This window comes from Somniosus microcephalus, chromosome 12 (genome assembly GCF_052327205.1).
Source record: "Somniosus microcephalus isolate GS21.2 chromosome 12, FLI_Smic_1.0, whole genome shotgun sequence".
Taxonomy (NCBI): Eukaryota; Metazoa; Chordata; class Chondrichthyes; order Squaliformes; family Somniosidae; genus Somniosus; species Somniosus microcephalus.
Genome location: NC_140998.1, coordinates 143590717 through 143617024, shown reverse-complemented (window position 1 = coordinate 143617024; position 26308 = coordinate 143590717). Strand labels below are relative to the sequence as shown.

At 45.0% G+C, this 26308-nt stretch overlaps 1 protein-coding gene across 1 annotated transcript in view; it reads right to left on the bottom strand.

Moving 5' to 3' along the window:
- LOC147109571 (regulator of G protein signaling 6-like) overlaps window positions 1-26035 on the bottom strand; it is a 112957-nt gene extending 86922 nt beyond the window's left edge. The window contains exons 1-2 of the mRNA XM_086002323.1: window positions 25937-26035; window positions 10363-10469 (exon numbers count right to left, since the gene is read on the bottom strand). Of these exons, the coding sequence (XP_085858449.1) occupies window positions 10363-10469; window positions 25937-25964 (135 nt within the window). The 5' untranslated portion in view covers window positions 25965-26035. The remainder of the gene's footprint in view (window positions 1-10362; window positions 10470-25936) is intronic.
- Between the last annotated feature and the right edge of the window lie 273 nt (window positions 26036-26308).

Below are 26308 nucleotides of genomic sequence, written 5' to 3'. Positions count from 1 at the left end.
ACTGAATCTGACAACACTTAAGGCACACACAGTGCGCTCATTCGCCGATGGAGCTAAGTCTACAGAATACTGGAGAATAACTTTTCTGCTGTGTTTATTGTTGCTTCCACAGACCACAGAAACCCGACAGTGCAGATAGAGGCCATTTCGGCCCATCGAGCCTGCACCGACACATATCCCACCCGATCCCCGTAACCCCTACACCAACACATATCCCCGTAACCCCACGTATTTAATCCCCCTAACACTAAGGGTCAATTTATCATAGCCAATCAACCTAACCTGCACATCTTTGGACTGTGGGAGGAAACCGGAGTACCCGGAGGAAACCCACGCAAACACGGGGAGAATGTGCAAACTCCACACAGACAGTCGCCCGAGGCCGGATTCGAACCCGGGTCCCTGGCGCTGTGAGGCAACAGTGCTAACCAGTATGCCGCTTCAGGTGACTATTTACATTGCGCTATAGTTCTGATATCCGTAGGAGACAAATACCAGGAAGTACGCTAGAGCAAGCTTCAATAGTGTTAGGCGACTGAGTTTTCAGTGTTTGGTTTATTTTTCACTTTAGGTCCTATCTATCCAGTCGTAGCCAGAGAATCACCTGCAATGGTTTCTCTTCCCGCTACCGCACTGTTACCTCTGATGTCCCCCAAGGATCTACCCTCGGCCCCCTTCCTATTTCTTAGTTACATGCTGCCCCTCGGTGACATTATCCGAAAACACAGCGTCAGGTTCCACATGTACGCTGACGACACCCAGCTCTACCTCACCATCACCTCTCCCCCGCATTGTCTCTGAATTATCATGTTGCTTGTCCGATATCCAGTTTTGGATGAGTAGAAATTTCCTCCAACTAAATATTGTGAATACCAAAGCCATTGTCTTCGGTCCACGCCACAAAATCCATTCTCTAGCCAACAATTCCATCCCTCTCCCTGGCAACTGTCTGAGGCTGAACCAGACTGTTCGCAATCTTGGTGTCCTATGTGACCCTGAGCTGAGCCCCCGACCGTATATCCTCTCCATCACCAAGACCACCTACTTCCACCTCCGTAACATCGCCCGTCTCCACCCCTGCCTCAGCCCTTCTGCTGTTGAAACCCTATCCATGCCCTTGTTACCTCTAGACTCAAATATTCCAATGCTCTCCCACCTTGCTTCCTCCGTAAACTTAAGCTCATCCAAAACTCTGCTGCCATATCCTAGCTCATGTAAGATGTAGCCTAGAATGGCGAAGTATCCCAGCATGCTTTTCCAGCAGGCCAGGAAGTCCTTGAGCATTGAGCAAGCTATTAATCTCCCACAATTAGCTAGACTGAAAAAAATATGAACAACAAGATAAGGCAAGGTATAAAACAATACAAGAAGTTCCACATGGTGAGGCAGCAGCCTGCTCACAGATGGCCTCTTGGTTCTTGGAAGTTCTCCATCAAAAGCACAAAACCCCAAATCAAGATTCTCAACTGCAGGGGACTCAACCTTTATAAGGTAAAAGCAATAACATTTGCAGAAGTCATGTGGATCAGGTGTCACGTGAAGAGTCATCACGTGATCAGGCATCACATGGCCAGATGACACGTGGTTAGAACATCACGTGATCAAATCTCCAGGAATGCCTTCAACCAGAGATAGCAACTGAAGCGCAGACGCCAACGTGCCAGACTCAATGCACTGCTGAATTTCTGTTCCGTACTCCCATCGAGAGAAGCTCTGTGCTAGGAGTGTAGCCTCACTTAATTTCCCCTTCTATCTTTTCATATGACCTTCAGCTAAAACAGGGCACCGGAACTTTTAGAATGGAAGTCCCGGCTGCTATTTCTGAGAAGATTTCCTCTATCCTTTCATCGTGCTATTAACGCCCCCAAGACCCGTGTGAGATGGTCGAGGGGTTAAAAACAGAAATTTTAACGGGACGCAACACCAACTCGCCGCGCCCGTTGCCTTTTTTTACGGCGGCGAATATTGGAGCGTCCGATTATCCCACCGTGGAGAGGCGGGGCACTTCATTAACATATTTAAATCGGGCTCCCATAATGCAATTGGGAGCACGATTTAAAATTGACTGCTGCTACGCGGGTTTCCCAGGGATCAGGAAACTCGGCAGTGAAAGAGAGGCGGGAGCTGCCAGCTCCACAAAGTAAGTGTCTTGTTCAGCACTGCTTGTGGGCCAGGAGGAGCTGGAGTGCTCTCCCCCCAGGCCCCCAAAAGGAAGCCTTTAGACTACACCCGCACCCCCAGCTGTAAAGTCTGTGGGTTGTATAGCGAAGTAATACACAGACTACAAGAGTAACTTAAACAGGACTTTACTATTCGAAGGTCAGGGTGAATCTGCCCAATAAATCCTGACACAGCACTTATATACTGGTGTGGTCACCGTCGGTATTACAGTATACAGCAGCCAAGATAAAGTAGTGCCACACCTAAAATAGTTCTCTTAAAGGTGAACGGTTACATACAATATTTCTCTTAAAGGTAGAACAGTTACATACACTACAATCCTCCCTTTTTAGCTTACAACATACTTATTCCCCATTAACCATATCATTAGAACATATATACAAATTATGTAAAACAGTTCACAGATTCAGTCTCTCTGGAGGTCTCCTGACTCTGTCCGGATAACGCCTCGGTGGTGTAGTAGTTTTCGGCGGGGTAGTAGGTTCTTCCGGCAAGGCCGATTCAGCTTGAAGGACAGTGTCAGGATCATCTGATTCCAGTATTACCAGATCGGAGGTAGGTGCTCTGGGTATCTCTGTTTCTACATTAGCCGTGTAAGGTTGTGGAGTAGGTTGGCTCTTTGTGGATGACCCTATGATCTGGTCAACATGGCGCCTTATTATGCTGTCACCAATGTCCACTGTATACAGCAGCGGCCCTAGCCTTTTTACAATAGTTCCAGGCTGCCATTTCTCGGTACGGTAGTCCCGGGCCAAAACTTGTTGACCTGTCTGAAAAGATCTAGTTGGCCTTTCATTCATGCCCTGGAATTGCCGGTTCTCTACGTCCCTTCTGACGTTTGGCTTAATCAAATCCAGCCGGCATCTTAGTCTTCTATTGAAAAACATCATGGCGGGAGTTTGATTTGTGACCGCATGTGTTGCATTCCTGTACGCCAACAAGAAGTTATCTACCTTATGTTGTAAGTTGATGTTCTCATTACCCATGGCCTTTATGGCCTTCTTGAAGGTCTGGACAAACCTTTCAGCTAAGCCATTGGTGGTGGGATGGTATGGGGCTGACGTGTAGTGCTTGACCCCATTGCTTTTTAAGAACTTCCTGAATTCTTCGGACACAAATTGTGGTCCATTATCAGAACAGACCTGTTCCGGCAGCCCATTCCTGGCAAACATGGTCCTTAATACTGTGATGGTTTTTTCCGTGGTGGTGGAGGACATCTTTATTACCTCCGGCCACTTGGAGTGTGCATCCACCGCTATTAGAAACATTGAGTCCATAAATGGACCAGCAAAGTCGATGTGTACCCTTTGCCAAGGAGATGAGGGCCACTCCCATGGATGCAGAGGAGCTTGTGGTGGCGCGTTTTGGACCTTCTGGCATCATAGACAACTCTTGGTTATTTCCTCGATGTCTCCATCAATACCTGGCCACCACACAAACGCCCTTGCTAGGTTCTTCATTTTCACTCCACCCAGATGCCCCTCGTGAAGTTCCTTTAGCACCTTATCACAGAATCACAGAATCACAGAAACCCCACAGTGCAGATAGAGGCCATTTCGGCCCATCGAGCCTGCACCGACACATATCCCACCCGATCCCCGTAACCCCTACACCAACACATATCCCACCCTATCCTGTAACCCCACGTATTTAATCCCCCTAACACTAAGGGTCAATTTATCATAGCCAATCATGCTGAAGTTTGGGTGGAATCACCACTCTCGATCCACACATCAAGGTTCCTCGGCACACTGACAGCTGTTCTTTCCGTTGCGAAAATGCTAGCAGTGTTGGTTCGCCATGTGCTGGCCATCCCTCCACTGTTAGATCGTAGACCCGTGAGAGAGTCGGGTCATTTCTTGTTTCATTCTCGATCATCGAATTGGTTACTGGTAGACATTCTACTATGGATGAGTGGAACATCTCTACCGGGTCCATTGTAGCCGCCTCTTCTACTACCGGCAACGGTAGGTGCGATAACCCATCAGCATTTCCATGCTGTTTGGAGCTTTTGTATTCAATGTCATATTGGTGTGCCCCAAGTAACACGGACCACCTCTGTAACCTTTGCGCTGTCATAGTGGAAACGGCCTTGTTAGGGTTGAATATGGACACCAACGGCTAGTGGTCTGTCAGTAATGTGAACTTCTTGCCCTGCAGGTAATGATTGAATTTCTTTACTCCCCACACAAGGCTGAGGGCCTCCCTGTCTATCTGAGCGTAATTTCGCTCCGCGGAGGTCAACGATTGGGACGCAAATGCGACTGGCCTTTCTGAGCCATTTGGTAACTTGTGTGAAAGTACTGCTCCAATTCCATAAGGGGAAGCATCACAAGCTAGACGAAGAGGTAACGTTGGGTTGAAATGAGCCAACACTTCCTCAGAGGTAATCAACGCCTTGCTTCTGCGAAAGGCCTTTTTACAGTCCTCGCTCCACTTCCATGGCACTTCTTTCCGTAATAGAGCATTCAGCGGATGTAGCACCGTGGATAAATTTGGCAGAAACTTGTGATAATAATTAATCAACCCCAGAAACGATCTCAACTGTGAAACGTTTTCCGGAGCGGGGGCCTTCACGACAGCTTCTATCTTGTCAGGCGACTTGTGCAGCCCCTCTTGGTCAATGACATGACCGCAGTACGAGATCCGTTTCTGGAAGAACTCACATTTCTGGCGATTAACTCGAAGGCCATATTCCTTCAACCTGGTGAGCACCAGTTTCAAATTTGTGAGGTGTTCCTCCTCATCTTCTCCCGTAATCAGGATATCGTCCAAGTAACACTGCCTGCTTGGAACACCTTGTAAGACCTGCTCCATTGCCCTCTGCCAAATTGCTGGAGCCGAAGCTACTCCAAAAACCAGTCTATTATAACGATACAAGCCTCTGTGCGTGTTGATTGTGAGATACTGGCGCGACTCTTCCTCGACTTCCATTTGTAAGTATGCCTGTGCCAGGTCTATCTTGGTGAAGTGTTGCCCGCCAGACAATGAAGCAAAGATATCCTCAATCCACGGAAGCGGGTATTGTACCGTGTGAAGCACCGGATTAACTGTGATCTTGAAATCTCCGCAGATGCGGACCTTCCCCAGTCCCCCTGGCTTGTTACTTGATGAAGACTTCATGACGGGAACAATGGGCGTGGCCCACTCACTCCAGTCCACCTTAGACAGTACCCCTGAACGTTCAAGCTCTTCCAGTTCTGCCTCCACAGCAGGTCGTATTGCGTAAGGTACCGATCTGGCTTTGAAAAATTTTGGGCTTGCATGTTCTGCAATCTTGATTTTTGCTTTAATTCCTCTCAGTGTTCCCAGTCCTTGCTGGAATACCTCTTTAGCTTCGTCCAATATTCTGGACAACCGTTCAGGTTTGACCTCTTCCTTCCCGGAATCTACCGTCATTGTGTTTAGTGAATGCCAGTCTATCTTTATTTTCCTGATCCACTCCCGTCCCAGAAGTGGTGGACCTCCCTCGGGCAGCACATACAAGTCCATCCTTTGGTGATCTTTGTCTTTGTATCTCACCTTGACTTCTATCTTTCCGATGGGGTATACTTTGTGCCCCGTGTATGTCTGCAATACTATCTCCGCATCCCGTAGGGGAATATGTTTGAATAACTTTTTGTAATCATGCTTATTCATGACCATCAACGCCGATCCGGTGTCCACTTCCATCTTCACTTGGGCTTTTGCAATCTGTAGTGTGATCCAGATAGTTTGTCGGTCAGCTTCTTTACTCACATTATGAATCCTCAGACTACCCAGTGCCTTGCTGTTGGAGTCTGAGTCCGAATTCTGTTCATCTGGACTCTTCCCAGTCACCTCATGTACCTTTCTGTACTTCTTCTGCGGTGACTTATTATTGTTGTTTTTCTTTCCTGACCGGCATACCTTAGCTATGTGGCCAAGCTTGCCACATTTCCTACAGTCCTGGTTTTTAACCCAGCATTGGTTCTGGTCATGTGTTGTCTTCCCACAACGAGAACATTTCGTTGTACCCGAAGTCATTTGATCCACACTGAGTACCGCTGTCTTCCGCTGCATTTCCGCCGTGCCTCTCGCTGCGGCTTCGTGCGATGCTGCAATAAGGACAGCCTTATCAAGTGTAAGATCGTTCTCTTCGAGTAGTCGTTTTTGCGTTCCTTCCTTCGACAATCCACACACGAACTTGTCTCGCAATGCCTCTGTCAGATTTCCTCTAAACTGGCAGTATTTCGCTAGTCTACGCAGCTCGACCAAGTACTCCTCGTTGCTTTCCTCTTTTCGTTGCGTTCTCCCGTAAAATTTAGATCGTTCCGCTAACATCAGCGGTGCGGGGTTAAAATGATCCTTCAGGACAGCAACAATATTATCGAAAGACTGATCCGCCGGTTTAGCTGGTGATAGAAGATGCTTCAATAACCCGTATGTCCTCGCACCCATTGAGTTTAATAAGGTTAGAGCTTTTTCATAATTTGCTATCTTATTAGCCGTACAATATATCTCGATGCGTTCTACATACGTGGGCCAGTCTTCCACCTCGGCATTGAAACCGTTGCTGTTACTATGCTTAGGCATCTTCACACTCTTCCTGAGAAACAACAATATTCTTTAACTTTTTTTTTCCAGATGGCGCTTTCCCGCGCTTATCTTCTTTCCCCGCCCACTTTAAAAATGGCGGTTCCCGCTTCTGTCTTCTTCCCCGCCTACTGGCGGCTTCCTGCGTTTCTTCCCCTGGCAGGAGGGGTAAGCTTCCCTCGGGCGACGGCCGCTGGCTTTCGGGTTTGCAGCCTGCGCGTCGGCTTCAGCGCGTTCCCTTCTCTCGGCAGGGCAGCCGGTGCTGGGTACAACCCGTTGGCGGCGAACAGTTTTAGCCGCTGGGCTGGATCTCGTTCAGCCTTCCTCGCTCGGGCTCTGTCTCTCCCGCTCGCTCGGGCTCCCAATCGCGCCTCCAGCCCTCTCGCAGTCCGGTGCTTCCCTCCCCGGCTGCGGCTACGTTCTCCGCGGTTTATTTATTTTATATCGTCCCGCGCCTTACGATCCGGTCGCAGCGCTTCGTGGCCTCAATCACTGTCTGGCCTTTTTCACCCCAATCGCGCCTCCCAGCTTCTCGCAGTCCGGTGCTTTCCTCCCCGGCTGCGGCTGAGTTCTCCGTGGCTTATTTATTTTTATATCTTCCCGCGCCTTACGATCCCGGTCGCAGCGCCTCGTGGTCGCGGTAGTTGTCCGACCTTTTTCGCCGTCGCGGTCTAGCCGTCTCACGACGCTCCCCAGCCCGCTTGTACCGCGGCTTCTGCTCCACGCTGCCCCAGTCTCAGCGCCTCTGGGCCCGACTTCTGTCCGGCTCCTTTCCCCCTCGACCGTGGTCGAGTGCACCGCCCTTATCCTCCGTTTATTTGTTTCTATTTTCCCTCTACTCACAGTCACCGTGGCCGACTTGCTTCTCGTGTTGATCGGCTCACTCACCACCGTGGCAGAAGGGACAATCCGTGCCTGTTGCTGATGGAAGACTTCGTGTTTGAAATCTTCCTCCTTTCTTGGTCTGCAGACTCGAGTTTTCTCTCAGCAAAACGACGAGGGCGGGTGCCTCTTTTCGACGCTCGTTTACTTCTTCAGAAGTATTGTTGCCGCAGGGTAAGATCGAACTCGTCGCCACTGTAAAGTCTGTGGGTTGTATAGCGAAGTAATACACAGACTACAAGAGTAACTTAAACAGGACTTTACTATTCGAAGGTCAGGGCGAATCTGCCCAATAAATCCTGACACAGCACTTATATACTGGTGTGGTCACCGTCGGTATTACAGTATACAGCAGCCAAGATAAAGTAGTGCCACACCTAAAATAGTTCTCTTAAAGGTGAATGGTTACATACAATAGTTCTCTTAAAGGTAGAACAGTTACATACACTACACCAGCCCCACTGCTCACGGGCCTCGCCCCACTTTTGATCGCGGGCCTCTTCCCCCCCTCTCGATTGCTGACCTGCCCACTTCCCCCTACCCCCGATTGCCAGGGACCGTCCCCAAGGGTCCCCAGCTGCAGCCTCCTGCTGCTAGTGTACCCTCCTGCCTGCTGGCCAGGCTGTCAATTTGGCTATCTGTCAGGGTGAGGCGGAGCTACAAGTTGTTGATGAGGTCCTGCCGTTAAGATCGACAGGGCCTCCACGTCCCTGGCCTTGCCAGGTATTTTGCCCATTTTCGGCCTCATCCACACTCTCCCCATCTGCCCGTAAATATCGGGGCCCTAGTGTCTGTGGTTAAATACGCAATAATGTCTCAGGAGGATTGCTGTAGCATAGATTTGGCTCAGACACCACGGGCCAAATGGTCTCCTTCTGTGCTATAAACTTATGTTATAAGTCACTATATATTACATTGCAACAGAAATCCTCCCCGGAGCTCAAACTTCGGATTAATTTTAATCCATGGAGAATCATGCGGGCTGTGAATATGACGCCAAGCTCCTGCTGTGTGTTCCCGCTCCGCACAATTCCATGCTGGGAGCGCTAATTTGTAAAATGTACCCCTTTTTAATCGATGTATATCTACATAATCCATTCACCATACTGGGAAATACTTTATTCTCCATAAGGCAATACATACAAAATATAAAGAACTGTAAGCACTCAGGCAGCAAGTCAGACAATATACAGGGAAACATACAGACTGATATAGCAACATACACAATCTACACAGGGAAAGGTACAGACTCGTACAGCAGCACCTATAATCTATACAGGGAAATGTCTATATCCCATAAATCAATGAACAATCTATACAGGGAAATGTATACAATACATACTGCAACACTTCTTTACATCCTCACTGTGCTGAAACCAGGACACTGCACAGTCTTCTACTCTAACTCAGTCTTTCCCAGACCTCAAACTGTGGAACTCCTCCCCTCAATCATCTTTGTCCTGCTGATCTGTCTAAGAACAGCTAATTCAGCACGGGCTGAAGATCCAATTGGGATCTTTATGACATTGAATGATGCATGTACCCACTAAGCAATGTGGGCACTTCCTCTCATGACCTTTAATTGCCTTTATTTAGTGTGAGACTGAGCTGAGCATGACTAGTGGTCTCCAGAGTTAATGCAGCCACTTAATAGCTCAAGTCAACTCCCAGCGATAGAACTGAAGGAAAGAAAAGATTAAAATGACCAACTAGCAACAGTCCAAATATTTCATGTAACCTTGCACTTTGCATTAATTGCCAATAAAGTTTTTGTTAAGTAACTGCACTTCGCGATGTTCCTCGTTACTTAAAAGCAAAGAGCAATTTACTACAATACAAGGTTTTAGATCAATATTCATTGTGGAAATGTGACTCTGATGAATACAGTTTCTGTTAAAAGCACATTTTGTGGGAATTTTCTGCTTTGCTGCCTCTGTTTAAGGATTCTAGTGACTGACTGGGATAGTCGGAATCCACAACCACCTGATAAGAAGGTAAAAGCTTTTCTACCATAGCTTGCAGATTTTGAAAAGGATCCTTGTGTGGAAGTCTTTCATTTTTAACAATTTAAAGCACAAAGGCCCTGAAAATCTCGGAGGAGAGCACATCCCAGTGTCAGTGCCACAGTGCGCCTGTGCAGTGGGGCTCTGCCAGTGAATCTGCCAAAGTCTGTGATGTCAGGGAGAGATCTCGTCCTTTGCAAGACTGCAATAGGTGCCTGGACCACAAGGGAGGCATCCCTCCCCACACACTGTAAAGGCCAGAAAGTCCAGCTGAAGAGGGCGCTGCCAGTGGGAGGGGACAGGGTACCAAGTTCTCCCCTTAGAACACCCAGAAGTTGCCCCAGCAGCCCACTGTATGAGACCATGTGTAAACATTTTTCAAACAAAAAAGCCAATTCTCTTCGGAGGTTCCAGACATGATGCTAGCCTGGACCTCCAACGGCTTGATCTCACCAGGCATACTAGCACTAATCCTGCTCCCACCAACTGAAAGGCCAGGGATGTGGGAACTCTGACACAGCTGGCCTTGTCAGGGGCAGGTCGAATGTCATTTCCTGTGTATCCGGGTCCTGCCCTCTTTTCCTGTTGTCCTGGTTGTCTCCCACCAAGGTTACGGTGGGAGAACACTGGAATAGCCGTGGATTTTCGGCGCCACAGTGTTAAACAAACACTGACCAGTGAACTCTTCAGGTCAAGGTATCTAAGGCCAAGGATTCTCTGAGAAGGAGATATGGTTACTCACCTGAAACCTGTAAAATGTCCCATCATCTTTCAGTGTCAGCACATGGTCTGAGATAGGAAACAGGTATCCCTGCGCAGCAATGAGGCTCCCAAAGTGTATTGCTTCCCCTGCGATTAGGAAAAAAGGAAATATACAGTAATTTGAATACTATTTCTGCTGCTGTAGATTCCATTTAAATAGTTTTCCTCCTGACACCCACTCCCCACTTATTTTCTTTTAGGGTTCCTTGTCACTGCAATCCGCTGTTATGCTTCTTCCTTCAACAAAGTCTGCTATGGTTATTGCCCAACGTCCCTCACTAGAGTAGTTTAGTAAAATACACAAAGTTTCAGATCGATATTCTATGCAGATATGTGAGGTTTTGATGAGAACAATTCTTACAAAGAGCAAAAGCAGATTTTGCTGTCATTTCCCTATTTCTTTCCCCTCTGTACAATGATTGGCTGTGAGGAGACATCAATCCAAACTGTCAGTCTTTTATTAACAAACCAAGGTGATGGGCCAAGGCACATCGTCTGGATGCCATCAAGGTTGAAAGGAGTAAAAGAGATGAAGAAAACCAGGAGGTGACTATTAAGTGACATAAGTTTGTGTAGAAGGAAGTGAAGGCTAAGAGAGGTAAGGAATTCCACAGCTATGCGGTTCTAGAAAAGAATGAGTTAGAATAGGAAACTATGTGATGAGCCTTGATTTAAAAGAGTGGCGATGTAAGGAGGAGTCAGACTAGGGCAGTGTACTTGAAGGAAAACGAGCTGCATTGACCACAGCAGTATCAACAAAGTACAAAAATCAGAAAGGGTTGAGATAGGCAGAGAAAGATTGGAGGCAACAAATGAGACAGCAATCATCTATTAAACAACAAGGGGGCTAAATTCAGTTGATTTGCGCCTCCCGTTGGGGCGCAAATCAACTAGTGCCTGGGCGCAGTGCCGCTAACGCCTCCCGCGAAATTCAGCAGGAGGTTCGCGGTGGTGCTAACCGTTAGCGCCGCGCAGCACTGCACCACTGCGCCACTGGTGATGACGTCATTGCTGTGCGCAGCACCCCGGCTGTAAAATTGGGTGCCACCCCCCGACTTACCGCCGGACACTATGTCAGCCGGGGTCAGGGGGGCCTACCTGTGGTCGTGACGGCGCAAGTTAAAGGGGAGTTGGCGGACGGCAATTTTTGTTGCTGGCCACCTGCCAGCACCTGCCCCCGTTGCTGTCCCCGTCCCCCGTAAAGCCCCCCCGTGGGGTGCCGGCTGCTGGCTGCTCTCCATGAGCTCAGCACTCCTCTTGAGTTTACCGCTCGTTTACCGGCTCTCCCAATCCCTGATGGCCCAGCTGGGTGCTGTGCCAGACCCCTCCCCTTTAATAAGGGGAGGAAGGCCTGCAATACCGCGGCACGATGTGCCGCAGCGCCATAGTGCCACGATATTGGCTTGCAGTGCCCCAGAGGGACACGGGGCATTTCCAGTAGTGCCCCTCCTCCCTTTTCGGGGCGCTACCTGGGAAAATTGGCCAACATTTTCGGGGTGCTAAAGTTAATGCCCCGGCGAAGGTAGCGCCCCCCACCCAATTATTACCCCCAAGTATTTTCCTTCATCCTGTCCAGAAGTGTGAGGATACATTTCCACACCAACTTTCACATCATGGGAAAGCTGATGTGTAAACAAATACTGATCACACTGGAGCACATGCTTTCAATAGTTATGTTCATTTCTTATCCACCCCACTATATACCATGAAAAGTAAAATATGTAACATAATGAACACCTAAATGATTCAAAAGTTTTCAAAACAACCACAACACCAATGAACTCACCTATGCCATCTTCCAATTGGTAAAATTATTTTCACCCACACAGGAACCAGCCTCTCCGTTTCAGACATTCGGAGCTTCTCATATATGATAACGCAGATGTATAGTGTGCTATAATGCCCGGTCATTGTAAATTAGTGTATTGTCCAACTCACTAGAAGCACCACCATGGCAGATCTGCTAGTGTGTACTAAAAATTGCAAGTATGCCGAGTCTGATTCTTGCGATACCCCATCTACTAGGGTCCTGAATTTAGATAAAGGAAACTACGATGGTATGAGGCACGAGTTGGCTAGGATGGATTGGGGAACGTTACTTAAAAGGTTGACGGTGGATAGGCAATGGCAAACATTTAAAGATCGCATGGATGAACTATAGAATTTGTTCATCCCTGTTTGGCATAAAAATAAAACAAAAAGGTGACTCAACCGTGGCTAACAAGTGAAATTAGGGATAGCATAAGATCCAAGGAGAGGACATATAATTTGGCCAGAAAAAGCAGCAAACCTGAGGATTGGGAGCAGTTTAGGATTCAGCAAAGGAGGACAAAGGGATTAATTAAGAGGGGGAAAATAGATTATGAGAGTAAGCTTGCAGGTAACATAAAAACTGACTGTAAAAGCTTCTATAGATATGTGAAGAGAAAAAGATTGGTGAAGTCAAGCGTAGGTCCTTTGTAGTCAGAATCAGGGGAATTTATAATGGGGAACAAAGAAATGGCAGACCAATTAAATACATACTTCTGTTCTGTCCTCACAAAGGAGGACACAAATAACCTCCCAGAGATGTCGGGGAACATAGAGAGGGAGGAGCTGAATGAAATCAGTATTTGTAGGGAAATGGTGTTAGGGAAATTGACGGGATTGAAGGCCGATAAATCCCCAGGGCCTGATCATCTACATCCTAGGATACTTAAGGAAGTGGCCCTAGAAATAGTAGATGCATTGCTGGTCATCTTCCAAAATTCTATAGACTCTGGAACAGTTCCCATGGATTGGAGGATAACTAATGTAACCCCACTATTTAAAAAAGGTGGTAGAGAGAAAACAGGGAATTATAGACCAGTAAGTCTGACTTTGGTAGTGGGGAAAATGCTAGAGTCCATTATAAAAGATGTAATAGCAGAGCACTTGGAAAACAGTGACAGGATCGGACAAAGTCAACATGGATTTACAAAAGGTAAATCATGCTTGACTAATCTACTGGAATTTTTTGAGGATGTAACTGGTAGAATAGATAAGGGAGAACCAGTGGATGTGGTGTATTTGGACTTTCAGAAGGCTTTCGATAAGGTCCCGCATAAGAGATTAGCGTGTAAAGTTAAAGCACATGGGATTGGGGTTAAGGTACTGTCTTGCATAAAGAACTGGTTGGCAGGCAGGAAGCAAAGTGTTGGAATAAACGGGTCTTTTTCTGAGTGGCAGGCAGTGACTAGTGGGGTACCGCAGGGATCCGTGCTAGGACCCCAGCTATTCACAATATATATTAATGATCTAGACGAGGGAACTAGATGTAATATCTCCAAGTTTGCAGACGACACAAAGCTGGGTGGGTGTGTGTGCTGTGAGGAGGATGCAGAGAAACTCCAGTATGATTTGGACAGGTTAGGTGATTGGGCAGATGCATGGTAAATGCAGTATAATGTGGATAAACGCACCCTGGCGCTAGTTGCTTTGCACCCCATTAGCGCCCTCTTAGGATGCTAACAGGAGGTGCAAACCAACCGAATTTCCCCCCCCCCAAGTCATTTCAGCTCCCATCTCCCTACTTTGTTTTTATTTTTGTGTGAACGTTGTACTCACCATGATGAGGCATGTCAGTGCTAGGGAATGGAACACTTTCTGTTTGAGCACCCAGTGCCTAGCAGCAGGTTCTCACGGGCCAGGTGTGGCACAGTTAGATACAGCATGGTTAGAGGCTCACTTCAGTCTGCCCCAACTTTGTGCTGCAGCACCAGTCTCAGAAGAGCAGCCCTACAACACCAGAATGAAAATTTCCATTCCCACATCATCCATCTTGTGCCCTCTGAAGTGAGATTGTTAATTTAGTGCCCAATTAAAGGCAGTTTTGTGATGTGGGTCCATGCCCACTAGCAACTTGAGAGGATTGAGAGTGCCCAAACCATTATACATGGACCCTGCACAGCCAACACACACACATTTCATTCCAAAGCATGCATTGGATTTCAACACAAGTCCTAGAAATGAAAGGACTGTATTGTAAAAAAGATTGATAAGGATGATACCAGAACGGAGAGGGTATAAATACCAGGAAAGATTAAACAGGCTGTGGTTCTTTTCTTTAGAAAAAAGAAGGCGGAGGGGTGACCTAATAGAGGTCTTTAAAATTATGAAGGGGTTTGATAGGGTAGATGTAGAGAAGATGTTTCCACATGTGGGGGAGTCCAAAACTCGGGGTCAGAAATATAAGATAGTCACTAATAAATCCAATAAGGTGTTCAAGAGAAACTTCTTTACTCAGAGGGTCGCTACCACATGGACTGGTTGAGGTGAATGGCATAGATACTTTTAAGGGGAAGCTAGATAAGTACATGAGGGAGGAAGGAATAGAAGGATATATTGATTGGTTTAGATGAAGCAAGGTGGGAGGAGGCTCGTGTGGAGCATAAACACCGGTGTTAGAGAATATATATATATATATATTTTAATAACATAGATTTTAATATGATTAAACTAATGAATGAAAGTGCTGATTATGCTTGAAACTGAGAACAATGAAAGTGATGATTATGCTTAAAACTGAGAACACAAAGTGCTGATTATGCTTAAAAGTGAGAACAATGAAAGTGCTGAATATCTTAAACAGAGAGCAAAGGAATGATTGATGTACCAGAGATCCAATCAGTGTGATGTAGTTGAACCAACCATGGCTCTGCATGCATGCTGCTGAGCCAATGGTAATAAAGGGGGCGGGTACATTTACTGTGATCTGCTGCTGTATAAAAATCAGCCATTTTGAACATGCTGCTTAGTCGGATGAAGGAAGTCAAACAGTGTAAATCATTGCTGCAATAAATCGACTATTTAAAACTTACCACCGGACTCGCAATCTTTGATTTTAGTGTGTTGACCTCAGATTAGTGTGGTCCACTGAAATTAAGTGATTAACAATTTGGCGTAGTCGGCAGGATCTGAGACACTGGATTTTTGGAGGTAAGGACGCCTCTTTATAAAAGTCCTCGGTCGGTTGTCTAGTCATCTCCCCTCCACGCGATTCCGCAAACCTCCGGGTAGCGAACCCTCCGGGTGGTAAGATGGCTCGAGGTCCCATATAGAGCTCTAACTACGGTGGTGTTATTTAATTAATTACCGACCCGGCTGAAAAGCCTACGACTCGAGACCCCCAAGTAAAGAAATTGATTTTATGGCATCACTCGATAAATCTACAACTATTAAGGGTGGGCGAGCCCCACCTGAGATTTCAGAAGATGAAATTCTGTGGGAGTTGAAAGACTATATAGAATTACAGTTTGACTTACCTAAAACCTATTCCGAAATTGAACAAAAGTACAATACCTCCTCCGGACAGTGGTCTTTGGATGACATAAAAAGGATCTGGGGAAAAACGACCCATATGAAAGATAAAAGATGGATCAGATGGTCCTTGGCAGTTATGAGCCAGATCCGACAGCGAAATGAAATTAAGACACACTCCCAACATAACCACGATTTCACCAATGCAAAAGAGCAGAAAGATACGATTTATGAACAATTGAAAAAGAAAACAACTGAGCTTGAAAAGTTAGAAGTGGAAGTTAAAAAACTTAAAGGTGAAGTTCAGGACTGTAAAAAACAATTTGATAAACAACCGATAGTACCGGTAGTCGAAGAAAAGGGAAAATGTGTCGGGACCTGGAAAGGATACCCAAGTTTAAATGAAATAAAGGAGGAAGGTCGTGGGAGACAAAGACAAGAAGCAGGTCAAGAGACCGACTCGGGATCCTCTAGTAATGTCAGTGAAAGTGAAGAAGAGAAGACAGGACCCCATTTGGTCCCGTTGAGACAGAAAAGGAAAAGAGTAGAAAAGGAGTATGAGAAGAAAGAAAATGGGGAAGAAAGGGCGAAGTACCAACTCCACCCATGGGACGGAGTCCAAATTCTGATTGTAATGATACCCAGGAGAGAGGGAAATAAGTTACACAGCAAAGTAAAGACTGGCCTGGGAAATGATGAGCAAGATATAGATGCCGGATGGGATGCGATCCAACAGTGGTTACAAGTGTTTTGCCCTGCAAAAATGGATTGGGGAAAGATCACAGCCTGTCAACAGAAAGGGACGGAGGAAGTGTTAGAGTACGACGAGCGATTTAAAACTAACTGGTTGGAACACTCGGGGCTGAACACAGGAGAGATAAAGAAGGAAAAAGATCTAATCTGCAGGCTAACTAATCTGAAAACTCAGCAAAGGAAGGAAAAAAACGGATTTAGAAAGCCAGGAAAAGCTACTGAGACACTGATGGAAAAAGAGAAAAAAAAAGAGAAATTTAAAGTTTTACTGACATAGAAGTTATTAACATCTGTGCTGAGACAAATAAAACACAAGATTTGCTGAGTGAAAGGAACCTTAAAAAAATGCTGGAATTTCAGTTTGTGTGAAAGTGCGTGTTAAAGTGTGAAAGATTTCCTGACTATGAATGTTTAAGAAGTTACAGTATTTCTTTTGTCTGATTAGATGTTCTTTAAAAGAAAGATTCTGTTATGTGTGTTTTAGCTCCACCCACTTCTCTGTGTTAAAAGCGTTTAAATCTTTCGTCCTGTCTTGGATTTTGGAAGTTTTAAGAATGTGCGAATAAGATTGTGCCCCAAGAATTGGAAAAAAAAACCTTTGAAATAATTTAAGTTAAGCTGGTGTGTAAAAACTGAGAAGAGCAACAAAAAGTTTGTTTAACAAAAGATTAATTTTCAGTCTAACATTTAACCTTGAAGTCACGGTTGCTATGGTGAAATCTTCTGAAGCAGTTTGACTTGATTTGTTTAAATGTGAAAAACTAATTTTTCTACAGTTATATTCAATGTTTTTACAGTATTTTGGAAAGACGTCTGAAGAAAGGACAATAAGAAATATGACGTAATTTACTGTTTTCTGCAAGAATGTGCTATTTTGTTTTGTTTTATCTGTTCTGTTCGTATTTAGTTAAAGTGTGAAAACACAACTCTCTTTTTCGATCGGGGAAGTTTTAAATTTTTTTTATGTGAAGTGACGCAATTGCGCCTGAGACTGTTTCGCTCCACCTTCTTAAAAACTTGCAAAGGAGTTAACCCTTCCCACTGACAGCTGTTTAAGTTCACAAAGCAACAACTTTAGTATGAAATTTAAAGATATTGGACATTATTAAATTTAAGTTTCTTAATTTTAAGTTAATATTTCCCAGTAGGAAAATTATGATTTGATAACTTAACCCCTTGGGCTCTAAGTAGAGTCACAATGGAGTCTCTTCTTTCTTTTGTAAACTAATTGCAGCACTTCTGTCTCTAATGTTAAAACACTGTGTAAGCCACCTAGCCTGAGAATCACTTGTTTCTGAAATTGCGAATGGAGATACGCCTCTCCCAGAAGGTTTATTATAACCTACAACAGAACAATAAAAACATTAAGCATGACATTGATCAAATTAAAGTCATCACTTGGTGGGATGACCTTTGGAGTTGGGGACTGAATACACAGATCCATCCTTGGATTAGATTAATTTCACATGTATTAGTAGTAGTGCAGTTTGTTGTAATGTGCTTTTTGATTTTCATGGCCTATAATAAATGTCGTAAGCAGAGGATGAAAAGGTTGGCCAAGGCAGTAAAGCAGGGACTGGGTGAGAATGTCCCCAGTGCCTCTTTGACCTCAACAAAGGGCACGTCTGAGTGGTACCGGGAGTAGTATATACTGGGGTAAGGTGCATATAAAGGGGAAATATAAAGGGGTCCTCAATATTTGACCGGTATAAAACCATCTGAAAGGTACCATTTAGTCTTGTTAGCTGGAAAACAAAAGCAAAGCACCATGGGATACTTGGCTATATTAACCCTTTTAGACTAACATAAGTAGAAATTAGCTGACATTCTGAAATGTTGCTTGTAATTACAACCTGGTAACTATTTAGAAAGAGCCTGTTCTTGGAAGAGATAAGGATACAAAGGCACAATTCAATGTGGCTTTGTCCAGCTAGCCATGTCTCTGCTGGAAAATACTTTCCCACACCGATAACAAAAGTAAGAGATAGCTCATAATACTGCTGTTTGGATTTTGGGATAATTTTGAAATGACAAAATGGACTCAGGCACTATATATTTGTTTACTTTTGGGAAAATAAAAGATCCTCTAAAATAATGATAATAAAATGTGTTAATAACTTGGATCAAGTGAGAACCTTTGATCTATGTTTTCTATCTTAAATATTGTACTGGACAGTAAAGTTTTTCCAGGACTCATAAATGAGATATGAATGTTAATTAAAGGAAAGTGATTGAGAGTGTAAGATTGAAACAGGAGAATTACACTACTGAATGGGAATTTTCAAAATTTTCTAGTGAAAGTCAGGAAAGTGTAGTTAAGAATAGTAAATTGATAGCTTTCTCTTGGAGACATTTGTGTCCCTGCCTTTAATGAACTTTTTAAGAAAACTGAATTTGATAGTCTGGCCACTACCCAAGACATCGGGACGATGCAGAGGAAGATGAGCAAAGATCTCCAGACGAGTACAATCTTTTGATAAGATACCTGAAAGCCCGAGGAAGGCTTGTATCGGATGGCACATGTGGCATGATATTGAGATACCGGTATGAGTGTGCAAATGTGATTCGGTACATATGAGGCAATTATCATCCAGGAATGTAGGGTGAATTTACACTGAAGAACGGGTCTCAGACATGCTCAGTTACTTGACAACAGCAAAACATGAAATGGTTAATGTGGCTCAGGAGAGCGAGACAACTTTTAAAGCATTGACACATACTCCATCGAGAAACTATCTAATTAATGAAACAATCAGAATAGAGTTAAACACACTGGTACCTGTTAGAGGGATTGAAATTGAAGTTGAAGTGGAGAGTGACATGGAATCTGGATTGGGAAAATTGAGGGCCAAGGAGAAATCATGTTTAGTAAGAATTATCCACAAGTTGGATACGAGTAAAAGAGATCTGGAGAATCTTTTAAATCCATGATTTGTTGATTAGATGTTAAACTGTAATGTATTTGATATGATTGTAAGACTGAATTTAACTGTGACTGTAATAATTGTGTTTTGTAGGTAACAGAGCGTGGGAAAAACCAGTGCGAATCCAATATGAGGTGATTTTGGTGGTGCCTCCTGTGTCACTACTACTGCAATTACCATGCTTTACGGGTCTAACAGGACCTGTCCCATCAACCAACACGTTTTTAAGTATGAGCTACACAATTATGTAGCACAATTCGGATACTCGGATATGACATTCCCCTGTTGTTTGTGGGTTTCAGTGAGCTCATGATGCGACTGAACTCCTCCCTAAAGCATTTTTATGTTTTGGAGCAAGACAAGTCGAGAATAGATATTGAAATTGACAGCATAGGGGACAACTCACATTGGTGGGATATTGGGCTTAAGACATCAGCACACCCTTAGGTTCGTATTATTTCACATGCTCTGGTAGTTATCCAACTTGTAATGATAGTGCATTTGATATATGTAATGTGTGTAGTAAGACTTTGATACATAAGCCAATTGGGTACTCATGCCCATGACTGACAAGCACTAACAAATTAATTGAACACACCGAAAGAGAAGATCCAAAGCAATGTAGAGGAGACCCCAGGCGGGGTAACATCAGGAAAGTTAGAAGAAACAGAGGAGACCCCAGGCGGGGCAGAATTGGAACACCAGAACAGTGAATTGAATTTGAGTAAGGGGTCAGAGGTTGCTCCTACCCCTCAAAGGAATGGACTGTAAGGAAGGGAGAAATCTTCAAGACTCCCTACTAACTAACGCCCAAGTTGAGAGAGCAATAAGAGCTAGCTAGATTAGTCAAGAGCCGATTGTGAGAAGTCAATACGGATATTTTCTTCTCAAAGAAGGGAATTGTAAGAAATAGCTGTTAGATTCAAAGATAGGTTTTAATTCTTAGACCAGGGACTGACAACAGGCAAGCGGAAAAAGATAGCATAAATGCCAGCAAGGTCGAATATCAAGCATCAAAAGACAAATAGAAATGATAAGGGAATGGTAAAATGCAAGGAAACAGGGAGGATAGCACCTGCTAGATAACAAGGAGCCACGAAGCCATAAAATGCCCTTGAAGAAACTTGACAAAACATTCCTCAGAAAGATAAGAGGGAGGCCTTGTACAATAGGATGGGGATCAAATTGGGTGTTTCTGTTGATTAAATGAGCTTGCCACCAGGCGGCTGCTGCCCCGCGGGCAAGATGCCTTGCAGGTCGTCGCAGACCGTTTTTACATCTTATAGGGGCATGTTATATTTAGCTGCTAGATCGGTTTGTACCTTTTCTACTTTTTATAATTTTTCTACCTTTTTTACTTTTTAATTTTTAACTCAATGTATTTTTCAAAGCCATAAGCTGAGGGGAGCTCCTCCCCCTTTTAAGATGCACTAATTAATTTAAGATCATGAAATCAACTTACCTGTTAAAACTGGGCTTTTACTGTGGCCACGGTAAAATCCTGGTTGGTGTAAATTTGTGCAGAGCCACTGATCCAGACAGTGGCAAAACACAGCAATGATTGATTATATTTTTAATCTGACTCTTTATTTTTATGATTCAATTTTGAAAGAATCAAAGGGGGGAGTGTTAGAGAATGGACCTGTTGGGTCAAATGACCGGTTTATGAGCTGTAAATACTACATAATACTATGTAATATGTATCTCTTTCAACGTCTAATATTTTTACAAACATATCATTTGCTATTTGCAATTGCAGTGAGCCTGGGAAGATGGTGCTGTGTTTAGCTAACCTTCTGGAGTTTTCAAAAACTAATAGGGTGGACAAGGGAAATGCATAGGAACATAAAAACCGGAGTATGCCAGTTAGCCCCTCAAGCTTGATGCACCATTCAATGAGATCCTGGCTGATCTGTCCCTCAACTCCATTAACCCACCTTTGCGCCATATCCCTTTATATCCTTACTGAACGAAAATTTCTCTATCTCGGTCTCGAAAATTTTTATTGACCAAAACTCAACAGCCTTTTGAGGGAGCGAGTTCCAGATTTCCACTACTCTTCGAGTGAAAATATGCTTCCTGATTTCACTCCTAAATGGCCCAGCTCTAATTATAAGATTATGCCCCCTTGTTCTGAATTCCCCCACCAGAGGAAATAATGTCCCTGTGACTAGCGTATCAAATCCCTTTATCATTTTAACCACCTTAATTAGGTTGCCCCTCAACCTTCTAAGCTCACGGGAGTTTACTCACAGTCAAGCTTATAGAAGAAGTAAAGAAAGAAAGACTTGAATTTCTATACCGCTTTTCATGACTTCAGGACTTCCCAAAGTGCTTTACAGCTAATGAAGTACTTTTGAAGTGTGGTCACTGTTGTCAGTTTATGCAACTTGTCTCCACAATTTAACCCTTTAAGCCCTGGTATCATTCTGGTGAATCTGCGCTGTACCCCTTCTATGGCTAATATATTTTTCCTGAGGTGCGGTGCCCAAAACTGAACGCACTACTCAAGATGGGGCCTAACCAAGACTCCATACAACTGACACATTACTTCCTCACTTTTGAATTCTAACCTCCTTGAGACAAAAGGCCAACATCCCATTAGCCTTTTCCATTACTTTTTGTTCCTGTCCACTTGCTTTTAGTGATTGGTGTACCTGGACAAGCCCTTTGCTCCTCCACAGCGCCTCCTAGTCTCTGACCATTAAGAAATAATTTAAAAGAAAACAGATGTTAAGCAACTAATTAATTAACTGCTACAAAAGCAAAATACTTCGGATGCTGGATATCTGAAATAAAAACAGAAAATGCTGAAAATACTCAGCAGGTCAGGCAGCATCTGAGGAGAGAGAAACAGAGTTAACGTTTCAGGCCGATGACCCTGCGTCAGAACTGGAAAAAGCTGGAGATTGAGCAGGTTTTTAAGCAAGTGCAGGAGCAGGAAAAGGAGGGGAGGAAAGAACAAAAGGGAAGGTCTGTGATAGGATGAAAGGCAGGAGAGATTAAGAGACATTAAGAGATGGTGCAAGGCAAAAGGAGATGGTAATGGGGCAAGTTAAGAAATAAAAGATGGCTCTGGATGAAGTGTAAAAAAAATGAATGGAAAAAAAAGAATCGGGGCAGAGGTTATGGTCTGAAATTGTTGAACTTTATGCTCAATCTAGAAGGCTGTAAAGTGCCTAATCGAAAGATGAGATGCTGTTCCTCGGGTTTACGTTGAACTTCATTGGAACAGTGCAAGAGGCCGAGGACGGTGAGGTCTGAATGGGAGTGGAGTGAAGAATTAAAGTGACAGGCGACCGGAAGCTCGGGGTCACCGTTATGGACTGAACGGAAGTGTTCCGCAAAGTGGTCACCCAATCTGCGTTTGGTCTCCCCAATGTAGAGGAGACCGCATCGTGAGCAGCAAATACAGTATACTAAATTGCAAGAAGTACAAGTAAATTGCTGTTTCACATGGAAGGAGTGTTTGGGGCCCTGGACAGTGGGAAGAGTGGAGGTAAAAGGGTAGGTGTTGCATCTCCTGCGCTTGCACGGGAAGGTGCTGTGCGAAGGGGAAGGGGTATTGGGGGTGATAGAGGAGTGGACCAGGGTGTCGCGGAGGGAGCGGTCCCTTCGGAATGCTGAAAGGGGAGGTGAGGGGAAGATGTGTTTGGTGGTGGGATCATGCTGGAGGTGGCGGAAATGGCGGAGGTTGATCCGTTGAATGTGGAGGCTGGTGGGGTGAAAAGTGAGGACAAGGGGAACCCTATCATGGTTCCGGGAGGGAGGGGAAGGGGTGAGAGCAGAAGTGCAGGAAATAGAACGGACATGGTCAGGGGCCGTGTCAACCACAGTAGAGGGGAATCCTCGGTTGAGGAAAAAGGAAGACATGTCGGAAGCACTGGTATGGAAGGTGGCATCGTCAGAGCAGATGCGGCGGAAATGGAGAAACTGGGAGAATGGAATAGAGTCCTTACTGGAAGCGGGGTGGGAGCAAGTGTAGTCCAGGTAGCAGTGGGAGTCAGTGGGCTTGTGAATGTTTGTCAAGAGCCTATCACCAGAGATGGAGACAGAGAAGTCGAGGAAGGGAAGGGAAGAGTCGGAGATGGACCATATGAAGGTGAGGGAAGGGTGGAAATTGGAAGCAAAGTGAATGAAATTTTCTAGTTCAGGGCGAGAGCAGGAAACAGCACTGATACAGTCATCAATGTACCGGAAAAAGAGGTGAGGGAGGGGACCTGAGCAGGACTGGAAAAAAGAATGTTCCACATATCCCATGAAAAGGCAGGCATAGCTGGGACCCATGCAGGTTCCCATCGCAACACCTTTAATTTGGAGGAAGTGAGTGGAGTAAAAGGAGAAGTTGTTCAATGTGAGAACAAGTTCAGCCAGGCGGAGGAGGGTGGTGGTAGGTGGGGACTGGTTGGGCCTCTGTTCAAGGAAGAAGCGGAGCGCCCTCAGGCCATCCTGGTGGGGGATGGAGGTGTAGAGGGATTGGTAAAAAGGAGACGGTTGGGGCCAGGAAACTGGAAACTGTTAAAGTGGCGGAGGGCGTCGGAAGAGTCGCGGATGTAGGTGGGAAGAGACTGGACAAGGGGAGAAAATATAGAGTTGAGATAGGAAGAGAAACGTTCCGTGGGGCAAGAACAGGCTGAAACAATGTGTCTACCCAGGCAATCCTGTTTGTGGACCTTGGGAAGGAGATAGAAGCGGGCTGTGTGGAGTTGCGGAATTATGAGGTTGACGGCCGTGGAGGGAAGATCTCCAGGGGAGATGCAGTCAGTGATGGTCTTGGAAGCGGTGACTTGATGTTCGGTAGTGGGGTCATGGTCCAGGCGAAGGTAGGAGGAGGTGTCGGAGAGTTGGCGTTCAGTCTCCACTAGGTAGAGGTCGGTTCGCCAAACAACAACAGCAGGTTTAATGACAATGTCGGGGTTGGATCTGAGAGAATGCAGTGCTGCTAGTTCAGAGAGGTAGGTTGGAGTGAGTGAGGGGAGCAGAGAAATTGAAATGGCCGATGTCATGCCGGCAGTTTGCAATAAAAAGATCTAGAGAGGGTAAGAGGCCAGAGGGAGGGGTCCAGGTAGAACAAAAATTCTGAAAACGGGAGAAAGGGTCAGCTGTGCGGGGGGAAGACTCCTGGCCAAAGAAGTGGGTATGGAGATGAAGGCAGCGGAAAAATAGCTTAGCATCGTGCCAAGCTCGAAATTCATTGAGATGGGGGCATAAGGGGGTGAAGTTCAGGCCTTTGCTAAGGACTGATCATTCGGGGTCAGAGAGGGGAAGGTCAGAGGGGATAGTGAAAACACAGCAGGGGGTGAGATTGGAAGAAGGGATGGGGTCAGAGGAAAGTGAAGGGGAAGAAGGTTCCGGAGGGGCGTTGGTGTCCAAGAGTTGTTGAAACTTGCGATCCTTGACACCTGAAAGGAAGAAAAAAAGTTTTTTGTTAAAGCGCCAGATGAGGCGAAGGATAAAATGGAACTGCGGACCAGGATAGCTTTGAGATAGAGTGAGTCAGTGCTGCTGAAGAGAGAGGTCGAGAGTGTTCATGTGGCGGTGCATGGCATTCAGCGTGGATCTCAGGATGTGGCGAGAGCAGTGGTTCGAGGAACGCTGAATATCTTGGAGATATCTGTAGTCCTGGGTGGATCTAAAAACATGAGGGGTGGAATTTCAGTTGGAATCCACGTGGAGTAAGTCGGAGCCGGAGACAGTTGCTGAGGAAAGATATGTGGCTGTGAAAGCAAGTTTTGGTAGATACCTGATCACACATGAGAAGGGAGACAGAAAGCAATGAGGATGAACAAGGTAAAAGAGACAAACGGAAATCCCGTCGGAGAGAAGAGCAGAACTTCTTCAAGGTGGGCATTCTTAGAAGAGAAGTGGCAGTGAATTAAACACTAATACAAAAGCAAAATACTGCGGATGCTGGAAATCTGAAATAAAAACAGAAAATGCTGGAAATACTCAGCAGGTCAGGCAGCATCTGTGGAGAGAGAAACAGAGTTAATGTTTCAGGTCGATGACCCTTCGTCAGAACTGGAAAAAGCTGGAGATCGAACAGGTTTTTAAGCAAGTGCAGGGGCAGAGATATTAAGCCATGTTTTACACTTCATCTAGAGCTATCTTTTGTTTCTTAACTTGACCCATTACCATCTCCTTTTGCCTTGCACCATCTCTTACTCTCTCTTAATCTCTCCTGTCACAGACCTTCCCTTTTGTTCTTTCCTCCCCTCCCCCCTTTCCCTGCCCCTACACTTGCTTAAAAACCTGCTCCATCTCCAGCTTTTTCCAGTTCTGACGAAGGGTCATCGACCTGAAACATTAACTCTGTTTCTCTCACCACAGATGCTGCCTGTCCCGCTGAGTATTTCCAGCATTTTCTGTTTATATTTTAATTAATTAACTGCGACTGTTGTGTCTCCAGATTCAAGTTTCCCACTATCATTTTTCAGTGGGCCCCTTCAATCAGTTAACATCAACTAAGCACTGATGCAACAGATTTGACTTGCTTGGTAAAAGCATTTGCAAGATAACCTGCGAAAAGCTGATTATAAATATAGAATTCTGTCTTTTCAAGTCATATAATTAAAATCATAATTGTCATTCTTTCTTTACCTTGATCTTCAATGTTTAGGCTCTTCATCAGCCACTGTACAATGTCAGCACCTGAAATTGAAAGATAATGGAAAACGAATGATTGAACTGAAAGCCCAAGGCAAATGCACTGTTATTAACAAATCTATCAAAGTGAATCAGCTGGGAGCTTTGATGAAAATTATTTTTACAGTGAGACTGAGAATAGACCAAGTCTTAAGTCGGAAAGTAACACCTACATAATTTAAATCAAAGCCAAACATGTCTGTTCTATTATATCTCATGATCACTGCAGGACTATGGTAGTCTCATGGGGGCAGTACAAACAAATCCAGCGTTACTGTTTTAGAGGCTTGTTTTGAATCAGCTCCCAAGGCTTAATGTTGAGCCGCT